General features: G+C 32.8%; 1 protein-coding gene across 1 annotated transcript in view; it reads right to left on the reverse strand.

Moving 5' to 3' along the window:
• The window catches only part of LOC136027052 (putative sodium-dependent multivitamin transporter), an 82,219-nt gene that overhangs the window by 53,135 nt on the left and 5,225 nt on the right, over positions 1 to 23,859 (reverse strand). Inside the window, exon 2 of the mRNA XM_065703982.1 lies at positions 2,188 to 2,409. Coding sequence (XP_065560054.1) covers positions 2,188 to 2,409 — 222 coding nt within the window. The remainder of the gene's footprint in view (positions 1 to 2,187; positions 2,410 to 23,859) is intronic.

The raw sequence follows: 23,859 nt of genomic DNA on the forward strand, positions 1-23,859 counted from the left end.
CTCCCCCAAACCAGCAGGTTCAACGAGTCTCTAAGGGAACAATTTTGAGAAAATATACATTAGGGACATAAAACCTGTTCTTTTATTATATCAAACTCCCCCCTCCTCAACAGAACAAATATTTTATAGAACACTTATTAAGGCTACAACTTCAACAATTTATTTCTTGAGCCACTTAAGGAAAGTAGGGTAAAAAAAAAATCAACATGAAATGAAAAAAAATTAATAGTAGGCCTTCTAACTAAAAAGACTTAAATCATCGAAACTAACCCCGAACCAAATATTAAAAATGAGAAACAAATATTTCTATGAATTATAATGTTTTTTGTGCATAACATAACCTAGGGAAAATAATGAGCAGAAGAATTTAGATAAATTGGAAAACTTGGCAACCTGTTATATTTGAGATAGGAAAAAATGAAATTAATATGCACGTCTCTTTATTACCGCCGAATCCTTTCTTGAAGGCTATAGTAATTGTATAGTGTTGTTTTTCGTCATTAGTATTTGTTTAAAGTAAAAAATAGATATACGAGACATAATATCACTTCGTAGCATAACAGCAAGATCATACCAATGGGTAGACGGTTGATTCTGCCCAGGTGGACTCCCTCTTCTTTTCCTGCTCCTTACAATGTCCAAATTTATATAGAAAACTGAGTGTTTCTGCTACATCTTGACCAGAAAACAAAAGATCCTATAGTTGAACCCCTACAAAGTGCTTTATCGCACTCCACCTCCCCCCTGTCAAAAAGTTGTTTACAACTATTCAGAATATCCGTATGTAGAGTAGGATTATCAAGTAAACACAAGGTATAATGCAAAACAAATATTCTCTATCTAAAAAAATGCTGAAAGACTAAAATAGAACGCAATTAAAATTTTCCACTCTAAAAGCTTTTAATTCAATAACTACAAAAGATAAGCTGCTGAAAGGATACTTTTTGTTTGTTTCTTTAATTTTTATTGATAACAAACGTGCTAGGCATTAGACTTAGCCTAAACAGGCCTGAATTAATCACTTCTGAAGATTCGGTTTCTTAAATGAGAAAATAAGCCTTCAAGAAAAAAAAAATCTTTAACTTATCAGTAATCTTTACAAACTCTTTCTCTATTTGGTATAGACTAAGAATCTATCGTCGTTAATTTTAATTAAAAATAAAAAACATATTTTTGTTTAAATGAAAGTAAAGAACAACATTAAAACTTAAAACGAGTACACATATGAGAGAGGATGTCCTCTCCTTGACTTTGCTGTTTACATTAAAGTTTTATACTGCTATACTGAAAGCAATTTATTAGTGCACCAAATAAAATTAATGATTAGTTGCAAGTTTTTATTCATCAATTGCATTTTAAAACATTAGAACTGAAAATTGCGTTGTTGAAGCAAAAGCTTCATTAGAACTACATTAGAACTGAAAATTGTGTTGTTGAAGCATTAACAAACTCGTCCATTCTTGAGGAGCTGTGAAAAACACTTTTTATCCTACTCCAATTACTTCTGTGCTCGAGCAGTTATTTTGAAGGTGGGGGGCGGGGCAAAGAGCCAAACTTTAGCATAAAGAGCACTAAATAGAATATCTGATATATAGCCTAATCTAATGTATAATAATAAAATATTCAATAGTCAAAAGTTTAAATCATTATGCAGATTTTCACCACTTGGTACAAAGCTGCTATTATAACAAGAGGCGTTTTCGACTGACACAAAACCGGATTGTAAAATTGCAAGCTGTGGAATAACAAAATTTACAAATTCAATCCATGACCCGGTAAAATCTAAATCTATTTTTTTAAGCATAGTTGTGAAAGTAACAATCTAGAAAATGGAGTCACAATTTCAATAGCCTGTGGAACAGTATTTTCATGATCTGCATAGTTAGTGGAATGCCAAATTTATAATCTAGACGATGACTTTACTTTTACATTCGGTGAAAATTGATAATTATGGGCTGTGTATATAACATTCTGATTTTTAGCATTTAATCCCCCCACACCCCTCCAGAAAAAAAACTCTTGATATTTTCCTAAGGTATAAATCTGTGCAAACGTATGAAAAAAAACTTCTGATGATATAACTGGAATATCAATTTTTTCTATTTGTATATTTTACTATCTCAAAACTTTCCAATAGCTCATCCCCCCTCCAGCCAATAAAAATATAAAAATACTATGGACACTTACTTGATAGGCACTTGTTGCTTGAAGTTTAAAGAACACAGGTAAGAATCCATACGCAGCCAATGGAGTAGCAATAATATACGAGATATTGATTAGGACAAATTGGGTTCCATACATGTAGTTTTCTGAGGATACGCCCAAAAGGGTAATAGAAGACATGAAACTTGCCATTAAAGAAAATGCCACTGGTAATGCTGACATGCTTTGTCCTCCAAGTAAGTATTCCTAAAAACAACTTCTCTACTAGAATACGAATTCAATTTCACCAGTAAAACTTTTATAGGTAACAAAGTACAACTTTAAAGATTGGATGGGCAAAACTATCTAGAACTCGCAACTTCCATTAATAGCACTGACGATTAGAAAAATAAACAGTAAGGAAATGACTTAAACCTATAAGAACCTAATTAAACAAGAGCTAAGAGCTCATATGACACTTATGACGAGGCAAGAAGAGCTAAGAGCCAAGAGCTCATATGGTATGAGCTCTAACAAAATTCTAAGAATCAACAGATTGACTTAAAAGGAAAATCAGAGGCTTAATGCCGGTCAGGATTTAAAATTAAAGCTCTGAGTCACGATGTCCTTCTAAATATCAAAAATCATTAAGATCCGATCACCCACTCAGAAGTTATAAATACCTAATTTTTTCTAATTTTTCCTCTCCCTTTAGCCCCCCACATGGTCGAATCTAGGAAAACGACTTTATCAAGTCAATTTGTGCAGCTCCCTGACACACCCACCAATTTTCATCGTCCTAGCACGTCCAGAAGCACCAAACTCGCCAAATTCCTGAACTCCTCCCCACAACTCCCCCAAAGAGAGCGAATCCAGTACGATTACGTCAATCACGTATCAAGAACATATGCTTATTGTATCCACCAAGCTTCATCTCGATTCCTCCACTCCAGGTGTTTTCCAAGATTTCCCCCTCCCACTCCCCCCAATGTCAAAAGATCTGGTCAGGATTTGACATAAGAGCTCTGAGATATGAATTCCTTCTAAATATCAAATTTCATTTAGATCCGATCACCTGTTCGTAAGACAAAAATACCCCAATTTTCACGTTTTCCAAGAATTCTGGTTTCCCCTCCATCTCCCTCCCCCCCCAATGTCACAGGATCTGGTCAGAATTTAAAATTAGAGATCCAAGTTACGAGGTCCTTTTAAATATGAAGTTAGATGAAGATCCGATCACTCCTTCGTAAGTTAAAAATACGTCATTTTTTCTAATTTTTCAGAATTAACCCCCCCCCAGTAAAGCGGATCCGTTCCAATTATGTAAATCACATATCTCTGACTTCTGCTTATTTTCCCCACCAAGTTTCATCCGATCTCTCCAATCTAAGCGTTATCCATGATTTAAGGTTCCCCCCGCCCCCCCCCCAATGTCACCAGATCCAGTCGGAACTTAAAATAAGAGCTCTGAGACACGATACCCTTCTAAATATCAAATTTCATTGAGATCCGATCACCTGTTCGTAAGTTAAAAATACCTTATTTTTTCTAATTTTTCAGAATCAACCCCCCCCCATCTACCCAAAAGAGAGCGGATCCGTTCTGGTTATGTCAATCATGTATCTAGGACTTGTGTTTTTTTCCACCAAGTTTCCAAGTATTTTCCGAGATTTTAGGTTTTCCCCACCCAAATCCCCCCCCCCCCCCGATGTCCGGTCCCCGAGATCCGGTCGGGATTTAAAATAACAGCTCTGAGACACGATATTCTTCCAAACATCAAATTTCACTAAAATCTGATCAACCGTTCGTAAGTTAAAACACTTCAATTCTTCTGTTTTTTCCAAATTAACGGGCCCCCCACTCCCCCCTAGATGGTCAAAACGGGAAAAAGACTATTTCTTATTTAATCTCGTCCGGTCCCTGAGACACCTGCCCAATTCCATCGTCCTAGCTTACCTGGAAGTGACTAAAGTAGCAAAACCGGGACCGACAGACCAACAGAATTTGCGATTGCTATATGTCACTTGGTTAATACATAGTGCCATAAAAAAAAATTTGGTTAGAGACATTTGTGGTTTCACTTGTCTTTTTTTACTAGTGCTAGAAATACTGCAATTCATACACAACAGGTTGGTGGGAGGGGGTGTTTCCAGTATGAAAAATCCATCTTTCTATTCCTGATCCAGCTGTCATATGAATCCATTGAAAAAGCAACTTCAAAGATCAAATATATATTCAAGTTTTTAAACAATAATCAAGAGTAAAAGTACAATCAAAGAGCCTCATATATATATATATATATATATATATATATATATATATATATATATATATATATATATATATACTAGCTGTTGGGGTGGCGCTTCGCGCCACCCCAACACCTAGTTGGTGGGGGCGCTTCGCGCCCCCCCCAAGCCCCCCCGCGCGCGTAAGTCGTTACGCGCCATAATAGTTACGCGCCATTGTAGTTGTGTCCCTATGTCCCACCTGTGAATATAGATATATATATATATATATATATATATATATATATATATATATATATATAATATATATATATATATATATATATATATATATATATATATATATATATATATATATATATATATATGGTTTTAACTACGTAAAACTTGCGAATATACAACATTCTTTGCTGTCCCATTGTCTTTGCATATAAATAGATTGTCAGGTTTACCGACTCTTGAACATGCAACATATAATGGTCCATGGGAAAACAATCTGTATTCAGATCTATACCTCATGATTCTAATGATTGCCCTTGAGCTTTGTTGATGGTGATTGCTAATCGACCATTCCCTGTCCCGGTGTCCCGGTCGTCATTTACATCCCCCTGTTTCCCCCGGTGTCCCCGTTGTAGTTGTGTCCCTGTGTCCCGGTCGTCATTTATATTCCCTGTGTCCCGGTCGTCATTTGTATCCCGGTGTCCCGGTCTGTATATACATTCGTTTTTTAGTTTTGTTTTTCTCCTTTATTTTTTTCCTTTTTTTTTCTTTTTTAGCTTATTTAGATTTTTAGATTTTTTAGTTTTTTTATTAGTTTTTAGTTTTTTTTTCTTTTTAGTTTTTTTGTCCCGGTCGTCATTTATATCCCCCTGTTTCCCCCGGTGTCCCTGTTGTAGTTGTGTCCCTGTGTCCCGGTCGTCATTTATATTCCCTGTGTCCCGGTCGTCATTTGTATCCCGGTGTACCGGTCTGTATATACATTCGTTTTTTAGTTTTGTTTTTCTCCTTTTTTTTTTCCTTTTTTTTTCTTTTTTAGTTTATTTAGATTTTTAGATTTTTTAGTTTTTTTATTAGTTTTTAGTTTTTTTTTCTTTTTAGTTTTTTTGTAGTTTTTACCTTCTTTTTAGTTTTGTTAATTTTTTTTTTTACTTATGTCCTGGTCGTCATTTATACTCCCTGTGTCCCGGTGCTTTGTTGATTGCTAATCGAACATTCCTCTTTGAGTGTCGTCATTTATTTTTTTCTTTTTTAGTTCTTTTAGTTTTTACCCTTTTTAGTTTTTTAGATGAAAATTTTTTTTAGTTTTTTCCTTTTTTTCTTTTTAGTTTTTATTGGTTTTTACCTTTATGTTAGCTTATTTTTCAGTTTTTTCCTTTTTTTTTAGTTTTTTTTTATTTTTTATTTTTTTTAGTTTTTTACCTTTTTTTAGTTTTTTTAGTTTTTTTAGTTTTTTAGCTTTTTTACTTTTTTTATTAGTTTTTAGTTTTTTTGTAGTTTTTGCCTTTTTTTAGTTTTTTCAGTTTTTTTTTTAGTTTTTTATTGGTTTTTACCTTTATTTTAGCTTATTTTTCAGTTTTTTCCTTTTTTTTAGTTTTTTTTAGTTTTTAGTTTTTTACCTTTTTTTAGTTTTTTTAGTTTTTTTAGTTTTTTAGCTTTTTTATTTTTTTATTAGTTTTTAGTTTTTTTTTGTAGTTTTTGCCTTTTTTTTAGTTTTTTTAGTTTTTTAGCTTTTTTATTAGTTTTTAGTTTTTTTTTGTAGTTTTTGCCTTTTTTTAGTTTTTTTAGTTTTTTAGCTTTTTTATTTTTTTTATTAGTTTTTAGTTTTTTTGTAGTTTTTGCCTTTTTTTAGTTTTTTCAGTTTTGACGTCACCTGATCCAGTTTTTTCAGGTGACGTCACCTGATCCACGATCCACAGATCCACAGACAACGTATTTTTATATATATAGATAGTTTTTTTTTTTTTTACTTATGTCCTGGTCGTCATTTATACTCCCTGTGTCCCGGTGCTTTGTTGATTGCTAATCGAACATTCCTTTTGTCCTGGTCGCTTTCTCTTTGAGTTTCGTCATTTATTTTTTTCTTTTTTAGTTCTTTTAGTTTTTACCTTTTTTAGTTTTTTTTAGTTTTTTAGATGAAAATTTTTTTTAGTTTTTTCCTTTTTTTCTTTTTAGTTTTTTATTGGTTTTTACCTTTATTTTAGCTTATTTTTCAGTTTTTTCCTTTTTTTTAGTTTTTTTTATTTTTTATTTTTTTTAGTTTTTTACCTTTTTTTAGTTTTTTTAGTTTTTTTAGTTTTTTAGCTTTTTTACTTTTTTATTAGTTTTTAGTTTTTTTTGTAGTTTTTGCCTTTTTTTAGTTTTTTCAGTTTTTTTTTTTAGTTTTTTATTGGTTTTTACCTTTATTTTAGCTTATTTTTCAGTTTTTTCCTTTTTTTTTTAGTTTTTTTTAATTTTTAGTTTTTTTAGTTTTTTAGCTTTTTTATTTTTTTTATTAGTTTTTAGTTTTTTTTGTAGTTTTTGCCTTTTTTTAGTTTTTTAGTTTTTTAGCTTTTTTATTAGTTTTTAGTTTTTTTTGTAGTTTTTGCCTTTTTTTAGTTTTTTTAGTTTTTTAGCTTTTTTATTTTTTTTATTAGTTTTTAGTTTTTTTTGTAGTTTTTGCCTTTTTTTAGCTTTTTCAGTTTTGACGTCACCTGATCCAGTTTTTTCAGGTGACGTCACCTGATCCATCCACAGACAGACAGACAACTTATTTTTATATATATAGATAGATATGGTTTTAACTACGTAAAACTTGCGAATATACAACATTCTTTGCTGTCCCATTGTCTTTGCATATAAATAGATTGTCAGGTTTACCGACTCTTGAACATGCAACATATAATGGTCCATGGGAAAACAATCTGTATTCAGATCTATACCTCATGATTCTAATGATTGCCCTTGAGCTTTGTTGATGGTGATTGCTAATCGACCATTCCCTGTCCCGGTGTCCCGGTCGTCATTTACATCCCCCTGTTTCCCCCGGTGTCCCCGTTGTAGTTGTGTCCCTGTGTCCCGGTCGTCATTTATATTCCCTGTGTCCCGGTCGTCATTTGTATCCCGGTGTCCCGGTCTGTATATACATTCGTTTTTTAGTTTTGTTTTTCTCCTTTATTTTTTTCCTTTTTTTTCTTTTTTAGCTTATTTAGATTTTTAGATTTTTTAGTTTTTTTATTAGTTTTTAGTTTTTTTTTCTTTTTAGTTTTTTTGTCCCGGTCGTCATTTATATCCCCCTGTTTCCCCCGGTGTCCCCGTTGTAGTTGTGTCCCTGTGTCCCGGTCGTCATTTATATTCCCTGTGTCCCGGTCGTCATTTGTATCCCGGTGTACCGGTCTGTATATACATTCGTTTTTTAGTTTTGTTTTTCTCCTTTATTTTTTTCCTTTTTTTTCTTTTTTAGTTTATTTAGATTTTTAGATTTTTTAGTTTTTTTATTAGTTTTTAGTTTTTTTTTCTTTTTAGTTTTTTTGTAGTTTTTAACTTCTTTTTAGTTTTGTTAATTTTTTTTTTACTTATGTCCTGGTCGTCATTTATACTCCCTGTGTCCCGGTGCTTTGTTGATTGCTAATCGAACATTCCTTTTGTCCTGGTCGCTTTCTCTTTGAGTGTCGTCATTTATTTTTTTCTTTTTTAGTTCTTTTAGTTTTTACCTTTTTTAGTTTTTTTAGTTTTTTAGATGAAAATTTTTTTTAGTTTTTTCCTTTTTTTCTTTTTAGTTTTTTATTGGTTTTTACCTTTATGTTAGCTTATTTTTCAGTTTTTTCCTTTTTTTTATTTTTTATTTTTTTTATTTTTTTACCTTTTTTTAGTTTTTTTAGTTTTTTTAGTTTTTTTTAGTTTTTTAGCTTTTTTACTTTTTTTATTAGTTTTTAGTTTTTTTGTAGTTTTTGCCTTTTTTTAGTTTTTTCAGTTTTTTTTTTAGTTTTTTATTGGTTTTTACCTTTTTTTTAGCTTATTTTTCAGTTTTTTCCTTTTTTTTAGTTTTTAGTTTTTTTAGTTTTTTACCTTTTTTTAGTTTTTTTAGTTTTTTAGCTTTTTTATTTTTTTTATTAGTTTTTAGTTTTTTTTGTAGTTTTTGTTTTTTTTTAGTTTTTTTAGTTTTTTAGCTTTTTTATTAGTTTTTAGTTTTTTTTGTAGTTTTTGCCTTTTTTTAGTTTTTTTTAGTTTTTTAGCTTTTTTATTTTTTTTATTAGTTTTTAGTTTTTGCCTTTTTTTAGTTTTTTCAGTTTTGACGTCACCTGATCCAGTTTTTTCAGGTGACGTCACCTGATCCACGATCCACAGATCCACAGACAACTTATTTTTATATATATAGATAGTTTTTTTTTTTTACTTATGTCCTGGTCGTCATTTATACTCCCTGTGTCCCGGTGCTTTGTTGATTGCTAATCGAACATTCCTTTTGTCCTGGTCGCTTTCTCTTTGAGTTTCGTCATTTATTTTTTTTCTTTTTTAGTTCTTTTAGTTTTTACCTTTTTTAGTTTTTTAGATGAAAATTTTTTTTAGTTTTTTCCTTTTTTTCTTTTTAGTTTTTTATTGGTTTTTACCTTTATTTTAGCTTATTTTTCAGTTTTTTCCTTTTTTTTAGTTTTTTTTTATTTTTTATTTTTTTTAGTTTTTTACCTTTTTTTAGTTTTTTTAGTTTTTTAGCTTTTTTACTTTTTTTATTAGTTTTTAGTTTTTTTTTGTAGTTTTTGCCTTTTTTTAGTTTTTTCAGTTTTTTTTTTAGTTTTTTATTGGTTTTTACCTTTATTTTAGCTTATTTTTCAGTTTTTTCCTTTTTTTTAGTTTTTAGTTTTTTTCGTTTTTTACCTTTTTTTTAGTTTTTTTAGTTTTTTTAGTTTTTTAGCTTTTTTATTTTTTTTTATTAGTTTTTAGTTTTTTTTGTAGTTTTTGCCTTTTTTTAGTTTTTTTAGTTTTTTAGCTTTTTTATTAGTTTTTAGTTTTTTTTGTAGTTTTTGCCTTTTTTTAGTTTTTTTAGTTTTTTAGCTTTTTTATTTTTTTTATTAGTTTTTAGTTTTTTTTGTAGTTTCTGCCTTTTTTAGTTTTTTCAGTTTTGACGTCACCTGATCCAGTTTTTTCAGGTGACGTCACCTGATCCATCCACAGACAGACAGACAACTTATTTTTATATATATAGATATATATCTATATATATAAAAATAAGTTGTCTGTCTGTCTGTGGATGTGTGGATGGATGTGTCAGGTGACGTCACCTGAAAAAACTGGATCAGGTGACGTCAAAACTGAAAAAACTAAAAAAGGCAAAAACTACAAAAAAAACTAAAAACTAATAAAAAAAATAAAAAAGCTAAAAAACTAAAAAAACTATAAAGGTAAAAACCAATAAAAAACTAAAAAGGCAAAAACTACAAAAAAAAACTAAAAACTAATAAAAAAAAGTAAAAAAGCTAAAAAACTAAAAAAACTAAAAAAACTAAAAAAAGGTAAAAAACTAAAAAAAATAAAAAATAAAAAAAAACTAAAAAAAAGGAAAAAAACTGAAAAATAAGCTAAAATAAAGGTAAAAACCAATAAAAAACTAAAAAAAAAAGGAAAAAACTAATAAATGACGACACTCAAAGAGAAAAAAAAAGGCAAAAACTACAAAAAAAACTAAAAACTAATAAAAAAAATAAAAAAGCTAAAAAACTAAAAAAACTAAAAAAAGGCAAAAACTACAAAAAAAACTAAAAACTAATAAAAAAGCTAAAAAACTAAAAAAAATAAAAAAAAGCCAAAAACTACAAAAAAACTAAAAACTAATAAAAAAAATAAAAAAGCTAAAAAACTAAAAAAACTAAAAAAACTAAAAAAAGGTAAAAAACTAAAAAAACTAAAAACTAAAAAAAAACTAAAAAAGGTAAAAACTAAAAGAACTAAAAAAGAAAAAAATAAATGACGACACTCAAAGAGAAAGCGACCAGGACAAAAGGAATGTTCGATTAGCAATCAACAAAGCACCGGGACACAGGGAGTATAAATGACGACCAGGACAAAACTAAAAAATCTAAAAATCTAAATAAACTAAAAAAGAAAAAAAAAGGAAAAAAATAAAGGAGAAAAACAAAACTAAAAAACGAATGTATATACAGACCGGTACACCGGGATACAAATGACGACCGGGACACAGGGAATATAAATGACGACCGGGACACAGGGACACAACTACAACGGGGACACCGGGGGAAACAGGGGGATATAAATGACGACCGGGACAAAAAAACTAAAAAGAAAAAAAAACTAAAAACTAATAAAAAAACTAAAAAATCTAAAAATCTAAATAAGCTAAAAAAGAAAAAAAAAGGAAAAAAATAAAGGAGAAAAACAAAACTAAAAAACGAATGTATATACAGACCGGGACACCGGGATACAAATGACGACCGGGACCCGGGACACAGGGAATATAAATGACGACCGGGACACAGGGACACAACTACAACGGGGACACCGGGGGAAACAGGGGGATGTAAATGACGACCGGGACACCGGGACAGGGAATGGTCGATTAGCAATCACCATCAACAAAGCTCAAGGGCAATCATTAGAATCATGAGGTATAGATCTGAATACAGATTGTTTTCCCATGGACCATTATATGTTGCATGTTCAAGAGTCGGTAAACCTGACAATCTATTTATATACAAAGACAATGGGACAGCAAAGAATGTTGTATATTCGCAAGTTTTACGTAGTTAAAACCATATATATATATCTATCTATATTCACAGGTGGGACATAGGGACACAACTACAATGGCGCGTAACTATTATGGCGCGTAACGACTTACGCGCGCGGGGGGGGCTTGGGGGGGGCGCGAAGCGCCCCCACCAACTAGGTGTTGGGGTGGCGCGAAGCGCCACCCCAACAGCTAGTATATATATATATATATATATATATATATATATATATATATATATATATATATATATATATATATATATATATATATATATATATATATATATATATATATATATATATATATATATATATATATATATATATATATATATGTTGATGTTTTGAAAATTAGTTTTCAAATCATCGATAATGATGTTTTCAAATAGAAAATAACCAAACTGGACAGTACTTAAATAGTTAAAGAGAAAATGACCAAACTGGACAGTACTTAAATAGTTAAAGACAGGCCATATTGAAAGTTTACCGATTATGAAACAGTAACAAACAAATTTGTTTTCAATAGTGGCCAGGTTAGGTGTGTTTTTAAGCGGATTCTAAATTCAATTTTGAATCAAAGAACACAATAATGCAGGACAAAGGCACCCAGACAACTTTTTCTGGGTTGAATATATATATATATATATATATATATATATATATATATATATATATATATATATATATATATATATATATATATATATATATATATATATATATATATATATATATAATATATACAGTAAAAAGGAAATAAAATTCACTTGGCCTACACAAAAACAATAAATAGTATACAAAAATCGAACCACATAACATAACTAGAAGAGAAGTTGATAAGGACCCAGTCTTAAGCACACTTCAAAAGTATGTTCCTGCTGATGATGGTGAACAGTACTATATGCATAATACCAGCAGGACCAGACCGAGCAATTAATTTTCTAATAGAATATAATTTAATTCAAAACTTTCTTTCATAGCCTGGTTCACGAATTTGATAAGATGAGTCAAAACTTAGCTAGAAAGTCAAAAAGAAAAAATAAATAGATATAATAAAATTAATGACTGATTTTCCTGGCTATTATGCAGTTCAACAAAACTTGGAACGAAACCCTTGTGATATCTTTCACGTTTAGCGGGGATGAGAGTCAGTTTGGGGACTTACCGGTATTTCATACATGATGGAATGTAGTGGGCGGTAGGGTTCGTGGATGATGAAAGATGATTAAATATAATTGGGGAACAGACAAGGCCTAGGTACCAAAACGAAGACACAGAAGGTTCCTTCTCTCAGCCAACGTGGTGAGCTTGAACCTACCTAGTAGATTATCATATGGAACCTTCCCTTCACTATTGATGATTCTAAGTGCTTGTTCTTGGACATCTTCAATCTTATAAATATGCTCTGAAGAAAGGCTGAAATGCCGCACTGGACAAGCAAACTCCAGTATAGGCCAATATATGAACAATAGATTTGGAGAAGATCCTTGGGGGGGGGGGAAGAAAATTCTATCAAAAGTTTTGAAAGGGAAACCAAAGGGGAAGTTTGTTTGAGGATGTTTTGAACATGGGTATCCTAATTCAAGTCAGCATATGCGTGTGATCTGGTTGTGACATGTCTCAGGTTGTTGTTAAATGTATTGATGGTTTTATGGACCATCCTTCTTTTACTTGTCCTACTAAACGTAAAAAACGATCGAGAGGACATAGGAAAAATAATAGAAAAAATGAATTAGATTTACATATGCTTTCTATAGATCTATTTCTGTAATAAAATGTCTAAATAATTTATCCAAGAGGAATTTAATCAAACTTTTCTGGATTGTTAAGAATAATACAGCTCTTGAATATAATTAAAAAATAAAAAGTTTGATAAAATTGGTAATAAGGATAACAGATTATATTTACCTATTGATTTTACTTGTAAGCAGATTGAAGATATTAATTTACCAGAAATTTTAAATCAGCGGGATGTGAAACAGGCCCTTCCTAGTAATTTGAATTATAATAAGAGTCCAGTTTTAACGTATAAATTTTCAAAAACTATTGGGCAAATTATTTTTAATTATAATTTAATACTTAAAAGATTAGATAGTGATATAAATTGAAAACCGGTTTGTAACTGTAAATCCTACTAACAAACATGTTATAACAGGGGACTTGTCAATAATAAAGCAAGATGATCTTCAAATTATAATGAATAAAGGGGCTAATTTCCGTCTTTCTCATCATCTGAAACCATCGAGTGTTCTTGATGGCTTGGAAAATGATTTTGATTTATTTATTGATAAGTGGTGTCAGAAAGAGAATAAAAATAAAGAGAGTTTTCAAAGTTGGAAGAATTTAACTATTAATAGAATAGGAAATAAAATATATTCTAACTTAAAAATAGTAACACTAAATCATTATTTTATAATGCTAAGATTAAACAAGCAATTGCTAATCTACAGAATGAATTTGTAATTGTGCCAGTGGATAAAGCTAATAATAATTTTGCCATAATTTGTCAGAAGCTGTATTGTGATATCTTAAAAAGGGAGTTATGCACAACTAATGTTTACGAAAAGGTAAATTTTGAGGATGAGAATTTAACTGAAAAGACTGAAGAAATACTTTTTAAAAATTTTAATATTAAAATAAATGACAATGATAAAAAGTTCCCTTTCCTATATTGGACTGTAAAATTTCATAAGAATCCCCCTAAACCAAGGTTTATTACTGAAGCAGCTAAATGTCCAACCCGCATTGCTGCTCCTGACCTCTCTTTAATTTTAAAAGAAATTGTAAATAAACTTAAAACCTATTGTTCTGGTATTAAAAAAATTTCGAATTTTAATCCATATTGGAGTTTTAATAATTCACTGCAGGTAATAGATTCTTTAACAATGGTTTCAGCTAAAAGAATTGAATCTTTCGATTTTGTGACAATGTATATTAATTTATCACTTAATGTAGTGTTAGATAATTTAAAAACTGTTATCAAGAAATCTTTCCTCTTATCTAGTAAAAGGTTCTTAAAAATAGACACTTATAATAAAAAAGTTATATGGACAAATTGCTTTAAGACTACAGTTAACTTGCGATGTTACAGCTTGGATATAATCTTTGAGTTATTAGAATTTGTTTTATACAATACTTATATAAGATTTGGTGGTGATTTGTACAAACGAATCGTGGGAATTCCCATGGGGGGGAATACCAGCCCATTTATAGCTGACTTGTTTTTAAGTCAACTAGAATATAAATATATGATGGATAAGAATAATCCAAATAATTTAAAATATGTTTTGTCAAATAATAAAAGATATTTAGATGATATTTTGGTATTAAATTGTAAGGATTTCATTGATATTTCTAAAAATATATATCCATCAGAGCTTACTCTTGAACCTAGTCATGGCGCTGGTCATGAAGATCATTTCTTAGATTTAAATATTAATATTTCTGATAATAATAAATTAAGTTTCAAAATGTATAATAAAACGGATGATTTTGAAGTGATTAGTTTACCATTCCCTGAAAGTAATATACACTCAAATATCACATATTCGACGTTTTTCCCACAGTTACTTTGTTATGTAAGGATTTGTAGTAATTACATTGATTTTAAAAATAGATGTAAAATATTAAGCCAAAAATTGATATTAAGAGGTTTTTCTGCAAATAAATTAACTTGGCAATTTTAAAAATTTAGTTTTCATTATAACGAACTTTTAAATAAATACCAAAAGAATTATCTGGAAATACTTAAAGAAATTTTCGGCTAATTTCAGAGGTTCGCGAAACGATCATGAAGCGCCATTTATTATGAATTGTGTTTCTAATAGAGCGGATTTAAAAAAAAAAAAATAGCCACATGGTAAAGATGAATCCTATAATTGTTTAGTTCATTCAGGTTTTTTGCGAAGTGTTAATATTTGTGATTTGGTAAAATTTATCATATTTAGTTTACCTATTGTTGCTAAAAAGAGGAATATATTAAAAGGATAAGCTTGTTTTGGTGTTACTTGGTTGTTCTTCATTTGCTGGTTTTTTTTCATAGACATGTATTTTGGGGGTGATACCTGACACGGGGATGCCATGGATATTCTGTGGTAGGCACAACACTTGACTGGGTAGAGGATTTAAAGTGCCGATACCCTAGAGGCGATTGTATTCTCCTGATGAGCCCCTGTGTTGGGTTGTTGCCTTTGAATTATTCGTCTTTATTGTTTCTATTGTTTGGTAAATAACGACTTATACTTATTGACGACATGACTGTCCATGGATTATTCTTTATGGTTGATTGTGTATGGCTATGCTGTTTGACCTATGTGATTGTATGGATGAGTAGGGTTAAGGCCTCATTCAAGTGCTGGTCTATATTAATCACTAATTTAGGAAAACAGTTTTCCTTTTCTCCTTCTGTCTCCTTTTTTTTCATGTGTTTGTGCTGTTGCATTGGTGATTTCTCTTTTCATAATATATATATATATATATATATATATATATATATATATATATATATATATATATATATATATATATATATATATATATCTATATCTATATATATAAAAATAAGTTGTCTGTGGATGTGTGGGTCTGTCTGTCGGGTGACGTCATGTTTGTGTGTTGACTGACGTCATGAAGTTAGTTGTCGTCATTTTTGTTATGACAGTGACATCATTAAAGATATTTAAGACGTTCGTTCACGTAGAAATCTATCAATATTTAACTGTAAAACGACTGATGAACTTACAATGGCAACAGCCGAGGAAGACGCTCAAAGAGTCTATGCCAAAAAACTTGCTGCTGATAGAGAAAGTAAGAAAAGAAAGCGTGCCGAGGAATCAAAAGAACAGCAAGGAAACAGGCTTGAGGCTGATAGAGAAAGTAAGAAAAGATAGCGTGCCGAGGAATCAAAAGAACAGCAAGGAAACAGGCTTGAGGCTGATAGAGAAAGAAAGAACAGAAAGCGTGCCGAGGAACTACCAGAGCAACGCGAAACCAAACTTGCTGCTAAAAGAGAAAGTGAAAAAGGAAGGCATGCCGAGGAACTACCAGAGCAACATGAAACCAGACTTGCTGCTAAAAGAGAAAGTGAAAAAAGAAGGCGTGCCGAGGAATCACCAGAACAGCAAGAAATCAGGCTTGCTGCTGATAGAGAAAATAAGAAAAGAAAGCGTGCCGAGGAATCAGAGCAAACTGAAAGTTATCGCCTGGCATTCAGGTACAGCACAGTCGATGATAATAGCTTGAGTAGATGTGTTCAAATCGGGACTATGTTTAAAATTTGTCCCTATTGCAAGGCCTTGAAATTCAATGGTGAAACAATGGGAATGTGTTGCGCCTCAGGAAAAGCTAAACTTCCTCTATTGGCCGCACCACCAGAGCCATTGAAGACTTTCCTTACTGGAACTACGTCAGAATCTAAGCGTTTTTTGTCACAAATCAGAAAATATAACTCATGTTTCCAAATGACGTCGTTTGGAGCCCAAATCGAAAATCCAGATCAATTTATGTCTACTTTCAAAATAAAAGGGCAAATTTATCATAGAGCAGGGTCCCTTCTACCATTCTCAGGCGAGAATCATAAATTTTTACAATTGTACTTCATCAGTGATAGAAATTCTGAATTGAATGCACGTTGCGAAATTTCTCCCAACGTTGAAAGGACAATCGTTTCCCAATTGCAACATCTTTTCCACGAAAATAATAATTTAGTGCGTCTGTTCAAAACAGCCATCGATTTGATGCCTACTGATACGCATAAAATTGTTATTTCCGCTGACAAAACGCCTCCTGGCCAACATGTGCGTAGATACAATGCTCCAACTATCGACGAAGTGGCAATCGTTATGGTCGGTGATCAGTTTTTACCTCGAGATATTATTCTTCATAAGCGAAACGCTCAGTTGTTAAGAATTGCTGAAACTCATCAATGCTACGATGCCCTACAATATCCTATCATTTTTTGGGATGGAGCCGACAGCTATCACTTTACTATTAAATCGATGAATCCAGTCACTAACAAAGAAATGAATAAGAAATGCAGTGCAATGCATTATTATTCCTATAGACTAATGATTCGGCAGGATGAAGAAAATTATATTTTAAAATGCCGTCAATTGTTTCACCAATTCGTCGTTGATATGTATGCTAAAATTGAATCAGAACGTTTGCTATATATCCGCCTGAATCAGACCAAGCTCCGCTTTGAACAATACATTCATTTGCGAGATGAAGTTATAAATGACGGTAATACCACAAACGTTGGAAGATTGACAATTTTACCTTCGTCATATGCTGGCAGTCCCCGTCATATGCATGAATATGCTCAAGATGCTATTGCGTATGTTCGTCTCTATGGTCGTCCAGATTTATTTATTACATTTACATGTAATCAATCTTGGGACGAGATACTGCAGCTTTTACTTCAAGGACAATCGGCGGTTCATAGACATGACATTACGGCCCGTGTCTTCCGGCAAAAGTTGAAATCACTGATAAACTACATAGTAAAATTTGAAGTGTTTGGGTCAGTGTACTGGATGTACTCAGTGGAATGGCAAAAACAAGGTTTGCCACACGCACATATACTAATCTGGCTACATAAAAAAATTACTTCGAACGAAATTGATGATGTGATTTCCGCTGAAATACCAGATAAAAATGTCGATAAAGGGTTACATGATATTATTGTAAAAAATATGATACATGGACCTTGCGGTGCACTGAACGAAAATTCACCATGCATGGCCAAAGGAAGGTGCACAAAGCAATATCCTCAACTTTTAGTATCCAACATAATTACTGGCAATGATGGTTACCCACAATATAGAAGAAGATCTACTGAAGATGGCGGTAAAACAGCAATAATAAAGAAGCGTAACGGTACCACCATCGAAGTAGATAACCAGTGGGTTGTTCCATATTCCCCATCATTATCAAAAACATTTAATGCACACATAAACGTTGAATACTATAACTCCGTAAAGGCAATCAAATACATATGTAAATACGTCAACAAAGGTAGTGACATGGCAGTTTTTGGCTTGCAGCCCGAAATCAAAGATATCGACGAAATCGTACAATATCAGGCTGGAAGATACATAAGCAGTAATGAAGCTGTTTGGCGAATTCTTTCATTTCCGATACATGAACGTAGTCCAGCTGTTGTTCACTTAGCGGTACATTTACAGAATGGTCAACGTGTTTATTTCTCGGAAACCAACGTGCAACAAAGAGCCCTGAATCCACCGGATACAAAGTTAACCGGTTTCTTTTCGCTTTGCAAAAGAATCATTACAGCAAAAAAACTGCTGTATACTGAAGTGCCTTCGTATTACACGTGGAATACTAAAAATAAAGTATTTGAACGTCGAAAACAGGGTAAGTCAGTCGACGGCCAACCTACCATCTTCAAAGATACCACGATAGGAAGACTCTACACCGTTCACCCCAATCAACATGAATGCTTCTTTCTACGCCTGCTTTTGGTGAATGTACCCGGTCCGACATCCTTTGAGTATTTGAGAACTGTAAACGGTACTATACATGACACTTACCGTAGTGCATGCCAAGCTCTGAATTTATTGGAGAATGACCAACACTGGGATAACTGCATCAATGACGCGTGCGAAACGTCAACTCCAAGTCAAATTCGTGCATTGTTTGGCATCATTTTAACAACTTGCTCTCCATCAGCTCCTACACAGTTATGGGAAAAATATAAGTCAAAAATGTCCGAAGATATACTCCATCGAAAACAGTTAGAGACGTCAGATATGACTTTTGATTTTACATCAGAAATTTATAACTACACTTTAGTTATTATAGAAGATTTGTGCGTACGTATTGCAAACAAACCTCTTCAGGATTTGGGAATGCCTTCACCTAACCGTATCGCTGCTGTTTCGACATGTGTAGAATTGGATCGTGAACAAAGTTACAGTACGAGTGATCTATTGTCGTAGTAACAAAATAACTATTGTCGTATGTACAAAATAACATTTCCAAGTTAACGTCGGAACAAAAAGACATTTATGATACGCTAATGTATTGTATCGATAAGAACGTTGGAGAAATTTTCTTTTTGGATGCGCCAGGAGGTACTGGTGAAACGTTTGTGATAAAACTGATTCTGGCATCAATTCGATCAAAAAATGATATAGCGTTGGCAATTGCGTCGTCCGGAATAGCCGCAACATTGCTGCCTGGTGGAAGAACTGCTCATTCCGCTTTGAAATTGCCTCTGAATTTGCATTCTACAGAAACTCCCACGTGCAATAATTCCAAATCATCTGGGATGGGTAAAGTATTGCAGCAATGCAAACTTATTATTTGGGATGAGTGCACAATGGCACACAAAAAATCGCTCGAGGCTCTGGATCAATGCTTGAAAGATTTGCGAGGGAAGTCGAAACCCTTTGGCAGCACATTAATATTGCTTGCGGGAGATTTCAGGCAAACATTACCTATAATACCTAGATCAACTCCTGCAGATGAAATGAATGCTTGCCTGAAAAATTCTAATTTATGGTCACACGTAAAAACATTAAAATTAACTACAAATATGCGTGTCCGATTGCAAAACGATGACTCTGGTCAAACATTTTCAGATCAATTGCTGGCAATTGGAGACGGAAAGCTCCCAGTAGACTCAATTTCAGGACGTATACAACTACCTGCTGATTTCTGTAATTTAGTGGCGTCCAAAAATGAATTGATTGAAAAATTATTTCCGAATATTCTAAACAATTATAAAAATAATAAATGGCTAAGTGAAAGAGCGATTCCTGCACCCAAAAATATAGACGTCCACAAAATCAACAATATTGTTTTGACCAAGATTCGAGACCAGGCAGTCCTTTACAAGTCAGTCGACACAGTTTTGGAACCAAATGAAGCGGTTAATTATCCATCTGAATTTTTTAATTTCCGTGGATCTTTCAGGGTTTCCACCACACGTGCTACAACTAAAAATAGGCGTACCAATAATACTTTTAAGAAATATCAACCCACCAAAGCTTTGCAATGGCACGCGACTTGCCGTAAAAAAAAACAATGGAAAACCTAATAGAGGCCACAATCTTGACAGGGCCTTTTGAGGGTGAGGCTGTTCTTATTCCTTGCATTCCCATGATTCAAACGGATCTGCCTTTTCAATTTAAAAGATTGCAATTCCCAATTCGATTAGCATTTGCAATCACCATTAACAAAGCTCAAGGTCAATCATTAGAAAAATGTGGTATAGATCTTAATACTGATTGTTTTTCCCATGGACAATTGTACGTTGCATGTTCGAGGGTCGGTAAACCTGACAATATATTTATATGCAGCGACAATTGGACAGCGAAGAATGTTGTATATTCGCAAGTTTTACGCAGTTAATTTGTATTTTATCTATCTATCTATCTATCTATATAAAAACGAGTTGTGTGTATGAATGTTTGTTTGTTTGTAAAAAGAACGTTTGTATATGACGTCATTATTAGTACATAAGGCTTTGTATATGCACAGACAATGGGAAAGCCAAGAATGTTGTATATTCGCAAGTTTTACGTAGTTTTAAACACATATATAAATCTATCTATATTCACAGGTGGGACACAGGGACACAACTACAATGGCGCGTAACGAATTACGCGCGCGGGGGCCTTGGGGGGCGCGAAGCACCCCACCAACTAGGTGTCGGGGTGGCGCAAAGCGCCACCCCAACAGCTAGTATATATATATATATATATATATATATATATATATATATATATATATATATATATATATATATATACATATAGACGTATACCAGTCTGTTTGTGATGAAATTATGGGAAGGATCAAGGTACCCTACCACCTTCTATAAGCGAATCCCAGTCTAGAAACCACTGAGAGACAGATTGATTTAAATGTATATTGCAAGGAAATAACCCATGCTTTAAGAGTTGCTGAAAGTGCTGCAGTACCACAACGCAGATTTCGCATTGGTACTGAAGTTCCACGCTGGAAAAAAAACCCACTCCTAGATCAGCTTTGTCATGCTTCTAAGTTTTGGCACAAAATGTGGAAGGATATAGGAAAGTCCCGGTCAGGTGCTGTGAATACAGTGCAGACTTATATGAAAAGAAAGTTTACCAAATGCCTGCAGAAGCACAATGCTAACATTCTTGACGAAAATAGTAACACGCTGAAAAGTAAGGAAAAAAAGAAGTGATTGCGATGGTCCCAGCCTCTGGCCCACAGAAGAACAGTGGAATAGTTATTACAAAATAGAATTTGCAGCACCCGACGCTCAGCTTCTGTCGAAATATGAAGATAACTTTGATCTCCGGTTGAAGTGAAGCATCGCCTTCACTCGGGTTTGTGGTAACTGTTTCTGATGTTCGGGCGGCGATAATTAAATCAAAGAAGAAGTTCTCGCGAGGCATTGACCAAGTTTGTGGCCTGCATTTAGCTCATGACAGCCAAAGGATCCTTGAGCATCTCACTTTGTTATACCAGATGATCTTCACTTGCGATTTAGTGCCAGATTCCTTCTGTGTTGGGGTTGTCACGCCAGTATTAAAGAAAGGAAAAGACCCTGCTCAATGCGGTTCTCACAGCCCCATAACAGTTGCCCCAGTGTTTTGCAAAATTTTTGAGATTCTTTTTATTGATGAGTTATGTAGAGTCTGTGAAAGCCCTGATAACCGATTTGGTTTTAAATAATCTGTTAGTAGGGAACATGTTCACCATCTCATTTGTAATGTACTTTTAGAGCATGACCAGACAGGGGAAAGGGTTATAGCAGCTAGTCATGATGTACGCCGAGCGTTCGATTCTGGCGTCCATGCTCAGATACTGTCGTGTGCGCTCAAACGTGGCCTTGACAGATCAATCGTCCTACCACTCCGAAATTTATATAAGAAACTGAAGGTTAGAATTAAAGTCCCGACGATTGATGGTCCACAAATTTTTGGCTGTAGTAGTTCCTGTAGAAAAAGGTATATGGCAAGGTGCAGTTTCTTCCCCTACCCTTTACAATAATAGTGCTGTAGAATCACAAAAAGATGTTGAGATGAGTCTTGTGTTTAGAGGTAGAGATATATCAATGTTAAATTATGCTGATGATACACTGAATTTAAGCCGTTCTTTTGGGAGGATAGAAAAGAACTTTGATATTCTAAGAAATGCTTATTCCAAAATAAACCTGTCTTTTAACGAAAGTAAGAGCGAAATTGTTGTTTTCAACCGTCAAAGCTCAGATGACGTTCCTGATGTCCAACTTGGAAATAGTGTCGTGAGACCAGCGCCTAGTTTAGTTTACCTTGGGCTCCCAAACGGTTGTAATGTGAAATCTACGAGATCACTGCTAGTTGAACATTTGACCAGCAAGATCCGCAAATCTTATGGTCTACTCATATCTACCAAGACAAATTATAATAAACATATCAGAGCAAGACTTTTCAATGTGCTGGTGAGGCCACATGTTATTGGTCTTTCCCCATTTTGGGCTGTATTAACCGATCAGAATAAACACACCATCCGATCATGCTTTTACCGTTTTTGTAAGTTCTTGTTAGGCCTACCACCCTGGACTAGAAACTCTTGGATTAGTGAAAGATATGGCATTCTTGATCCATACCCGGCCATCCAAAATCGGCTTTCTCCCTATATCCGATCTCTCTGCAAGAATAATTCCCTGTATGGGATGATGCTGCCATAACCTTCTTCTTCTTATAAGTTATCTTTCTAGTTTAGTTATATTTTCTCTTGTTATTTATGTATTATGTAGGATAAGTATTTAGTTTCTTTTTTTTTGGTCGTTTGGTTAATTTCGTTTGCTTTTTCTTTTCTCCATAGGGTTATCTTTGTGGGCTATAAATAAATGATGAATTTGATGAATGCGAAAGATGAGCAGCGGTCTATACTGTGTTTGTAAATATTTGTAGTTATCAATGTAGCTTTACTTTGTCTGCTCTACTGATTTGTTAATTCTATTTTATTATACTGTTTTTCTTTGTTATATTAGCTTTATTGTGCTTGCCATTGTTGAGTTATGTGTACTTTTGTTTTTGCTTTGTTTATTAATTTTTTCTCTGTACTCCACTGATTATACTTTTGTATAGATATTATATATATATATATATATATATATATATATATATATATATATATATATATATATATATATATATATATATATATATATGTATATATATATATAAAGTCATAAAGAAAAAATAAATAGATAATAATAAAATTAATGACTGATTTTCCTGGCTATTATGGAGTTCAACAAAACTTGGAATGAAACCCTTGTGATATCTTTCATGTTTAGCAGGGATGGGAGTCAGTTTGGGGACTTCTTGGAATTCCATACAGGATGGAATGTTGTGGGTGGTAGGGTTCATGGATGATGGAACATAATTGGGGAACAGACAAGGTCTTGGTACCAAAACAAAGACACAGAAGGTTCCTTCTCTCAGCCAATGTGGTGAGCTTGAACCTACCTAGTAGATAATCATATGGAACCTTCCCTTCACTATTTATGATTCTAAGTGCTTGTTCTTGGATATCTTCAATCTTATAAATATGCTCTGAAAAAAGGCTGAAATGCCACACTGGACAAGCAAACTCCAGTATAGGCCAAATATAAGAACAATAGATTTGGAGAAGATCCTTGGGGGGGGGGAGAAAATGCTATCAAAAGTTTTGAAAGGGAAACCAAAGGGGAAGCTTGTTTGAGGATGTTTTGAACATGGGTATCCTAATTCAAGTCAGCATA

The sequence above is a fragment of the Artemia franciscana genome, chromosome 5 (assembly GCF_032884065.1).
Source record: "Artemia franciscana chromosome 5, ASM3288406v1, whole genome shotgun sequence".
NCBI classification, from domain to species: domain Eukaryota; kingdom Metazoa; phylum Arthropoda; class Branchiopoda; order Anostraca; family Artemiidae; genus Artemia; species Artemia franciscana.